Raw genomic sequence first — 10,249 nt, 5'->3', positions numbered from 1 at the left:
AACAATTGTGTGTCTTTAACATCCCAATTATATTTATTAGACATAAAAAAGATAATTAAGAGCAAATACAAATTTTTGCTCATGATTTCTTGTGAGACGAAGACCCAGAAATCTCACAAATGTCTCCATTGGAGTTTCAGAAGAGATCTCAACAATGTCACAAAATGAGCTCAGATTTGTCAAGTCTGCAATCAAAAGTCAATATATTTTTGAAGATCTCAATATGACCTCTAACAATTCTCAACAAATTTACCCAAATCCAGATTATTTTACCTCTACAATCTCAACAGCTACATATATGCATTCAAACAATTGTATCCTTTGATTCTTTTACAATTCCTCCTGAGCCATTTTAGGAGACACAAAAGTTGATACTTCAATGAAATGCAATTGAGTTCATCAAGTCTTTTTGAGCTATGAAAGAACAACCTCAACAAAAATTCCTTCTGGGGGCAATTTCTCCTATTCTTCACCAATCAAAATTCTGGTCTGAGATAATCAGTCTGATGTCAACAAACTCAATGTTGTGAGACTGTCAAAAACAAGAGGTCAACAGCTAAGCAGCTCAGATATTTCCCTTTCCGTAAAAAAACGTTTCTTTTGTCATGTGCACAAATCACGTGCTGGACATCCCCCTCATCCCGTCTTAACATCCAGGCAGAGAGCTCAGGAAAATGACTGCGCTGGAACCATTTCAGGAATGATTGATTCGGATCTGCACGGGTCAGTGTGTCTTAAGCAGGTTCTGGCGTTTGAGTTTGAGGGCCAAAACTCTAAAAAATTGAATGTGGTCTTTGGATAAGGTTTCAAAAATATATCCCATCAACCGAGCGGTGCTGGCAGGCGGAGCAGAGCAAAAGGTCGAAGCCTTGGAAGGATGAGCCACGCTGTGAAGTTTGGAGCGGATCTCGAAATTTCTGGCCCGAGATGGTCCGCCCCATGCTGAGAGGCACAGCATAAAATGTGACTTTTAGAACTCGATGGACTGTTGATGTTTTTAAAGCATTGCGAGCATGAAAAATGTGCGAGATACAAAGTGCTGAGAGACGTCTTCAAGCCAAATGTAATCTTTATTTTTCTGTTTCTGTACAAAAAGCACGGAATCACAGGAAAACCAAATAGGAAAAAGAAAACGAAGGCAAAACATGCATTTATTTACAGCATGGTCAGAGAAGAACGGAAAGTAGAATACATCTCCCTATCTGAATCCTAAAGACATTAATTAAACATTGTGCTTTGATATATTTTGATATAATATTTCATATTTCACAAAGATGCAGTACCTTTCCCCGTTTCACTTTGAGTTCGACATTTCCAAAGAAAACAGATTTTGAAGAAAAATGAAAGAAGCAGAAGACAGCTTTCTACATCTATGACAAAAACCTTTCACAAGCTATTAGAAAACTCAATGCATGGGGGAATGGATAAAACTCTGTGTGTGTGCGTGTGTGTGTGTTTTCATGCCAAACTGGGTCTCTGACAAGTGTGTTTTCATGTGAACTTTGAGATTGAATTCAGCTGTTTCAGTACAATCGGGCACTGTCAAATTGTATTTCCTTTACCCCATTTCTGTCGAAACCCCGACAGGACGAATGTAAAGTAATTGGGTCACTTGTGAAATAAAGGAGGTTTTCCACAATTTCACAGACGCACACACACATCCTTATGAAAGTAAAACCATAGCGGGAATATTAAAATTTCATCTTTTCGAGTGGTCACAGTAGGTGATATTTAGTCGCGTCACAAACAGAAAACGAAACATGACTACAAAACTATGTATATAGCGCTGTAGTGTCAGACGACAGTAAACCAATGACAGAATATCCTTCCCACGTCATCCCTAAAGTATTTAAATGCATCATATCACATGCATCTTTAAGATTTTGTTTTTGATTTAGTGGTGGAGCACATTTTATTTTAAGGCATCATTATATCTCCCTTGATAAAATTTCACAGCTGTTCCACACGAGTGTGGATTAAGCAAGTTGCTTGCATTATTTTAAATACAGATTGCATAAATTGTGCATGTGTGCAACGACAACAACAATACCACCACCGACGTCAATGAATGGTCTCACGTCAAAATGAATCGCATGTGCAGTATTCCTCCACTTAAATAATCCCAACAGGTTCGGAAATCTCATGTGACACATTTATCATGTGGTATATTTATCAGCACACTAGATATGACGGCATAGGAACTTTGACTTTTCACCAGTCAACGCTACACGGTGAACCAATGAATATCTAATGTCAAATAAACCCCACAAGGACAGAGAAATATTATGGAGACATTGTAGAAACATCAACAAAATCACATGATAAACAATTCTCAGCCATGTCAGGTATCATGACCAAAGCAAAAAGTAATAGTCTGAAAACATACCGGTGCATATTTGTATACGTTTTTTTCTATTTTTTTGTTCTTTTCGTTAATTTCTTACGCTCGCTAAGATACATAGCTCTTGTAAGTGCCCCAACAAAAATAGTGCATAAGGAAATAACTATGATCATACACGTTTCACAAAAACGCACGAGACGAGAGGAGGAACAAGAACACAAATGCTTTTCGCAAAAAGAAAACATTAAATATACGATTGGAGAAAAAAATGTCATTTTTTACAAAAGTTGTGGAGCTTCGCACCCTGCTTTAAAAACAGGCGTCCTGGTTCAGACTTATTTATTTTTTGTTGTCGTTTTTGTTTTTACAAAAAAAGTGTAATCCCTTTTATTTTTCACTCTTTTTACAATATCTAAAAGGTATTAAGACATCAAATGTGTTGACATAGATATTTGATACTATTATTCAGGCCTAACTCACCGAAGAAATCCTGAAACGAACTTTATAAATACATACAAAAGAGCACGATAAGAAGATCAACAATAAGTCTGGTACCTAAATGTGATAAAACTGCAGAAAGCATTCCTGGCTTAAATCTACCTATCCACACACCTGGAACTACATTGAAACTACGGAAACAGTATGTTTAAAAAGGACTGACATCCAAAATCCTGATCAGTGCTAAATATCATCTTGGTGGGGGCTTTTCTGTCTGGGATCATTTTGTATTTGTTCCCACATCTGATGGTCGAGAAACAAAAAAAGGAAAGAAAAAAACTTGAAGACATTACATTTCAGGAACGAATCATCTTTGACTGGATTTCCTCCTCCTCTGAAATCTTCTTAAGATTCCTGCTCGAAACGTCACCCCAGCTTCAGCGTTCTCTGAATCTCCAAGGATGAACTTGTAGAGGGCAAAAGTGACACAATATATTGACATTACAGCCAGGACATGGGACAATTTCAGGCCAGGTGCACATTTTTCCCCTTTTTGTTTGCTTTTAGCGGTCCAGGTGTAGCTCTCTTCAGAGGATCTGTGATGTTTGATAAGAGTGTCAGACAGGTTTGGTGAGCCAGTGAGTTTGTCACGGGCTCGAGGACGCCCAGAGAAATCTGTCGTTCCTCTTCACATGGGAGGGACAATCAGGCCGGCCATAGCTGAAAGAGAAGCAGAACCGAGAGGTCAGTCGACAACAACAAACAGTTCAGATAAGATGCAGCGAGCTCATTGATCTTGTGAAGGCATTATCTAAGTAAAAGACAAGCGTTTGCGTCTATTATGAAGAAGGAAATGTCTTCCTTATTTGACAGTAGAGTATTAAAACGCATGCTACTGGTGAGACTAAACTGAGGGTTTTATTTGTTTTTTAATCTAGCCTTGGTGAAAATATTAGCATGCTGTGTGACACATATTGGACCTACAGTATGAGTTCATGTGAATGACGTGAATAGATTTTCATTTACAAAACATGCAGTTGGACGACATGCAAATCTAATATTTGGTCATTTTGATTTTAAAATCCTATACTTTACCCTAATAATCCTATGAAAGCTTTACGATAAAAAAAAAAATCACTCCTCAATTATTAAATACAAATGTAATGACTTACTCATGCAGTCCACAAGTTTTTGTTTTAAAAACAACCAGATTGAAAGTTATGGATCAACTTTGACCTCAACATTTTGTGACTTTTTTGTCGTGACATTAGGGTCTTTTTTTCCTGAGGAGAGGGGTGGGGTGCTCACCCTGTAGACTGCTCCCATTGGTGCTGGTGCAGGTGGGGGGCGGGGAGGTCTGTGGCCGGACGACAGGCGCGAAGGCGCTCTTCTGTTTGACTGCAGAGATCATATGGACAGGAGAGAATGAAAAAGGGCCCGCAGACAGAGAAATGGAGGGAGGGATGGATGAAGACGAAGAGTAGACATGAGGTTCCAGTAGGGGGCTGGAGGGGGTGACTGAAACACACACACACATGCAGAGACACACATGCGCACACACACGCACGCACACACACACACACACACACACACACACACACACACACACAGATGCTGGTGAGTGAGCAGATGGTTAATGAGGTGGGTCATGCCGATTGTTAGAGGGTTAATTAAAGGGGAGGGGCTGTGGCAGTGATGCATTATGGGAATGAAAAAGTGTGCTACCTGAATGGCAAAGTTGATCCATAACTTAGAACTCTTGGAGGGGTTACCATATTTAGGTCATTGCACTCCTCATTTGGCACTTGTTTTCTCGCAGAAGCACCGACATAAAACCATTTTCTTTGACACACTCACATGCCAGAAGACAAGCGGCTAATGTGCGGTCATCTGCGCGCTGTGAGAGGTAGACGGGATGAGCCACCGCTAGCCAACATCGTATAGCAGCTTGGCTCTGAATTACATAAGGAGCTTTCACACCAGCTCGAGTAAAACCCACAGATTTCTTCAATGAAATTCCAATTGAAGATGCTTGCCAGCTTGTTTCCCATTTTTCGTAAGGAATGGAAAGCAACCCTGCCCCGAAACAGCTCTGCACAACGCACAGCCTGCCAAACAAGTGCCAATCACACATTGAATATACGAACAGTCTACTATATAAAACTCATTTGTAATTGTCATGGAGACCCCGAGTGTTCTTTTTTTTCACAAATACGCCGGCGCCACGTGAAGGTGCAGACGGAGAGCCCACTCCCCCGAAAGCGTGTGCGTGACGGAGTGAGTGAGAGGTATGGAAGAGTTGTTAATTTGTTAGTCATGAAGAGGGATGGAAGACATGGGGCGTTTGTGGAATTAGTTCGGATGGAGACGTTTACAGTGCATGGAACAGCAGACAAGACAACCGTTTGCCTCACGGGACACGCAAGACACACAAATAACCTCAGTGTTTCCGTGCACAGATTTGCATTGAGAGGCCATGTAAGAGTTCGGGCCCGGCTCATCCAATCATGAGACCAAAACCACCCACCCCTATCTGTCCCACCATGCATTGGAAAAACTAGAGCCGGGCCTGACTGAAGCAATGCCTGAGTCCTCTTCCGTGATCTTTAAAATCACAGACAATAGTTGAATTTATCACGGATGGATAAATCCAACTAAACAAAATCCAAAACATGCTCTAAAGGGGTTAACTGACCTGCTGAAAGGACCAGCATGCTCTTTAAATAAAAAAGTTGAACTTTAACAACACGGCCATTGAAAACTCAACACACGTTGGTCTTTTCAGCAGGCTCTATTAGTGCACAATGACGTTTGGAGACTCACTTGCGTATGGAGAGTTGGCGGCGGAGCCGTTGAGGAAGCTGGGGGATCCGGGGACGCCCAGGTTGGTCATTCCGGCCGCTCCGTATCCGTTCATGGTGGAGGTGATGGTGTTGTAGTTAGACTGCTGGGGTGTGGAGCTCGGCACGTAGCCGCGAGGAGACACGCTGTTTGAGTTACGAGAGTAACCTGGAAAGCATAAAAAGAGACCGATTAAAACTTCCGGTTCAAATATTTGGAGAGAATATACGTGATGTTGCAGTTGGATGCATGTGTGGAACACGCTGGGTTTGTCTTTGCCGTGGGTGGGACACTTTAGTAAGTGTGAGAAAGTTTTAAAGACATCCGGGTGTTGTTATTGAAGCACTTATTTCAGCAGTCGGGCGAAACTCATGTTTCCATAAGCAGCAGCATGTGTTTGTGTTCGAATGAGAAGATGCGGCAAAGCTGCCATCGCACTTTCCTTTTTCTTTCATTTCTCTCGTATGATCCCCAGCCAGTGTTCTGCCACTCAAAGTTGCTCAAAACTCGACAGGAAGTCTTAAATGTACCATTTGGCATTCATCTAGGTTCACTTTCTGGGCTTAAAGCCGAAATTCTCGGAGCAGGTCAAAGGTCAGTTTGCGAGAGGAAAGGAGAAAATATTAAAGGAATGTTTTTTGTTCAATACAAGTTAAGCTCAATCGACTGTGTTTGTGGCATGATGTTAACTGACACGTAAATGTTTTTGCTAAAAGCAGAAATATAAGCAAAAATACAAACACTAAAGCATGAATATACTTTAAACACACATTTGATGTAAGGACATCTCAAAAACGGAATACAATCTGTTTCTACAGAAATCTCTTATATTCAAAATGGGCGGCAACCAGGCCGCTCGACCAATCAAATTACAGTCTGCGAATATAATTTGTTGGCAGAACGCTGTTTGTGTAAGAATTTTCCGAAATAAACCGTGTTCCTCTGTGATTTGATAAGCTGCAGGAAAGAGGCGGCGTTTTCTATAAACGAGTTTGCAACTTGTAATTATAACTCGAAACAATAATTACTTTGATGAATGAATGAGAAGAGCCCAGTAACCGAATTAAAACCCCGCTGAAGTTTCACTGCACACGAGCGAGAAGTATGAAATGTAATATTTTTATAATGGCTAACGGCCCTTTCCCATGACCTCATGGATAACTGTAGGTGTTCTTTTCCTGCACGAATGAGGAAAACAGATGAGAGGAGAAGAGATGAGTGTTAGGACGAGGGAAAACAGAGGAGTGTCAGGGGAATGAGAGTTTCTCTGCCTTCCTGGATCTCGCTGTGATATGAGCGGAGTGATCTGTTCGGCTTACATTCGTTCCCGCTTCCTGTCTGTGTGTGACAGGGCTGGTGGGTGAGGAGAAACATGGCTCGACGTGGCCGGCGGATATTGAAAACACACTTGTGTGTGGAAACGCTCAAACGCACATGTGATGCGCGATCAACCAAAGGTCAGAGATTTCGTAATGAACTCAAAAGTTTCTCGTTATAATCTGTGCTGTTAATGTCAGTTTTATAGCACTATACACTTACTGTATGTCAACAAATTGTATTATTCGTTTTTATTATGATTAGTTTTTATTTAGCAGAGCGTGTAATCCAAAAAGAAAATCAGTCATAATTTAAGGTTTATAATCTTATCTCGGTATATTTTAATGTTCACTATTCTTCATTCACTGATCCTCATGTCATTCCAAACCTGCAGAACACAAAAGAAGATATTTTGAAGAATGTTGGTAACCAAACAACAATGGTCCCCACTGAGACATTTCTCAAATTATCTTCTTCAGAAAAAAGTCATATACAGGTTTTGAACAACATGAATTATGACAAAATTGTTATTTTCAGGTGAGTGAGGGAGTCTTTAAGTCTTTAAGTATATTCGCCGTCAAGTTTCAAAGCGCCATGCATGTTGTGTTGATCCGCGTTTGCATTCGCGATCGGCGTGATTCATTCTTGTAACGCTGTCATCTTGGCTCGTTCACAGTCTGCACGCCTCACACATCTCTCCGGGTTGACAGCGAGCGTGTACACACACAGACACGCTCGTGTCGTTCCTGTGAGCAGGTGGATGCGAGTGGCAGTTTTGAGTGCTGTGGGTGACAGGCTCGCCAAAACACAGCCATGTGATCGCCACGTACAGAACTGCAGGCCCGGGGCTGAGGGTGGGTGTTATGCCCACCAAGAGACAGCTGACTTACAGACTGTATGACGTGTGTTGAGCAGCTGTGAGTTTTATGTTCTTTTGAAATGTCTCAATCATGTTTGTGTGATGTGCCAGTTTACTTTAGACCCTTCTACAATACCTTGGTCTCCCTGGGATGCCTCAGAGATGTTGACCGCGAGCTGGCTGCTGAAGGAGTTGACTCCCATCATGCCTGAGTGAGCGCCGGAGCCCGTCAGCGAGGGCAGCTGGTTATGGCTCCGTGGCACGCTGTACAGCGCCTCCGTCAGGTCTGCGGCACGCTTCAGAATGATCTCCTGTTCAGGAGGCAACATAAAAATAGAGAGATGTAATGCTGTTTATTAGACGTATAAACTGCTTAGATTTATGATGTTGATATAAAAATCAGCTTCTTGTGTGATTTGTTTGTACCTGATTGTTATGGGGCATCCCATACAGCGCCTCCACCAGATCTGCGGCCCGCTTCAGCAGTACCTCCTAACAACACACACACACATTCAGTTTAGTGAGAAACTTCACTTCTTGCACTGTCGCAAATAATATCATCACAAACAAAGTAGAGCATCATAAATATTATATTTATTTATCAAATCTGTTTAAATTGCTATAAAAAGTCATGCGCTTAAAAACAGAGAGCAAAATTGTGATGAAGCAGGCAGAAAAAGAAGCTGCTTGAATCTAATTTACACCAACCTGTCACACACACACACACATGCACTGTACACACACTGAACACACACACACACACAACCTGTGCCAAATCACACAAGCACTGATCCTGCGCTGAGATCTGTTCAAAGTCCACACACACACACATGCTCTGTCGTTCTTCACACGGCGCGTGTGACTGCAGGTTTGCGTGTTATTTCGTGGTGTTCCTGTGTAAGTCACACATCTCCGCTGGCCCACACACTCTCGTTCTGGTCTCACCAAGAGCACCAAACAGGACACGAGCGCATTAAACAGCTTTCAGAGTTTTCCATCTGCTCCATCTGTCCTGAATTTATTTCTTATGTTTCTCATTTTTGTCTCCGCTCTTTACCTGTTTACATCACGGGTGAAAGTTTTAAATCACTGACATCGCCCTGATGTTCACCTCTGAAATCGACAAAATGTTGAAATTGACCCTATTTTGTTTGGTCAAATGTTTTTCACTAGTTTTGAATGGAACTGTATAAAAAACTATTTTTAAAAGTGTGAATATTCTATTTGTTTGTAAAAGTTGTGTGCATAATAATCATAATCAAATTATACTGTTAACTGGTAGATGCACTAGCAATGCCAAGATTAAGAATCTGGGGGCGGATTCACAAAACATTCTTAAGAAGAAAATTATTCTTAACTGCTATATTCTTAAACTGTAATTTTAGAAAAAAGTTAGGAATGTTTTGCATTCCCGAAAAAACTTCTTAAGGCACTTTTAGTTTTTTTTTCTCAAGATTGATTTACAAAGCATGTCATTTTATTCTAATGGGAAAAAAATGAAAATGTTCTTAAGAAAATATTTCAGAACTTCTTAAGAAGGAACATTCTTACGAGCTTCCTATAAATTATCTTAAGAACAAGCGATCGTTTTTACTTCCGCATTCTGACGCATTTCCAAGTGAAACGGAATTTCAAATGAGAAAAAATTGTGGGTGTGGCTTGTTTTTTTACTGCGATTTGATTGGATGTATAAAAACAGCCGTAGCATTTTAAAATGGAACTGGCAGCAGACTGACAGTTGAAGGGGAGGAGTTAACAGATGCTCCGGCCAAGCTGTCTAATTTACGTCATTTGAGATGGATAGTCATTTCACAAGATTTTACCTGAAGATTATGAGGGTACATGAATTTTGAGCAATATATTTACTAAAAACGCTGCAATATTTCATGAAAAAATAAGAATTATCATTTAAATTTCACTGGGACTTTAAGAACAGTTTCGTGAATCCGGCCCACACAAAATGTAAACAAATGTACCATGAATGAACCATAAATCACTGAATAAAACGTTAAATGAAGTTTTATGTTGCTATTTGTAAACAAAATAGCTAGAATCCAGACAAGTGTTTGCTCTCTCTCTCTCTGAGTCGTGTGTGTGTGGTGGGGGTGTTGGTACAGAAGAAGTCAGAGCTGGTATTATGGCAACCTCTACTGGATTTCCCTGGGGTATTACACTGAGACAAGGTGTGGGTTTACCACACACACCTCACATGAGAGGCAGAAAAAAAACAGAGTAAACACAGACAATGACCCAAAGAACTGCAGATGCTGTTAATGTGAGGAAGATAACATATGATGAAATGGCAGACATAAGCCCAGGATACAGAGAGAGAGAGAGAGAGAGAGAGAGAGCGAGAGAGCGAGAGAGAGAGAGAGAGAGAGAGCGAGAGAGAGAGAGAGAGAGAGAGAGAGCGAGAGAGAGAGAGAGAGAGAGAGAGAGAGAGAGAGAGAGAG

At 41.0% G+C, this 10,249-nt stretch overlaps 1 protein-coding gene across 5 annotated transcripts in view; it reads right to left on the bottom strand.

Annotated features, from left to right (window-relative positions):
- Positions 1–1,059: 1,059 nt before the first annotated feature.
- The window catches only part of LOC130563982 (transcription factor COE3), a 93,320-nt gene continuing 84,130 nt past the window's right edge, over positions 1,060–10,249 (bottom strand). For 2 of the 5 annotated variants that reach the window (XM_057349828.1, XM_057349829.1), the window contains exons 12-16: positions 8,223–8,288; positions 7,933–8,107; positions 5,603–5,788; positions 4,088–4,297; positions 1,060–3,499 (exon numbers count right to left, since the gene is read on the bottom strand). In XM_057349828.1, coding sequence (XP_057205811.1) covers positions 3,468–3,499; positions 4,088–4,297; positions 5,603–5,788; positions 7,933–8,107; positions 8,223–8,288 — 669 coding nt within the window. In that variant the 3' untranslated portion in view covers positions 1,060–3,467. The remainder of the gene's footprint in view (positions 3,500–4,087; positions 4,298–5,602; positions 5,789–7,932; positions 8,108–8,222; positions 8,289–10,249) is intronic. The other 3 variants (XM_057349830.1, XM_057349831.1, XM_057349832.1) reach the window with 2 other exon arrangements.

This window comes from Triplophysa rosa, linkage group LG13 (assembly GCF_024868665.1).
Source record: "Triplophysa rosa linkage group LG13, Trosa_1v2, whole genome shotgun sequence".
Taxonomy (NCBI): domain Eukaryota; kingdom Metazoa; phylum Chordata; class Actinopteri; order Cypriniformes; family Nemacheilidae; genus Triplophysa; species Triplophysa rosa.
The sequence above is the reverse complement of the archived record's forward strand: the minus strand, read 5'-3'. Positions and strand labels throughout refer to the sequence as shown.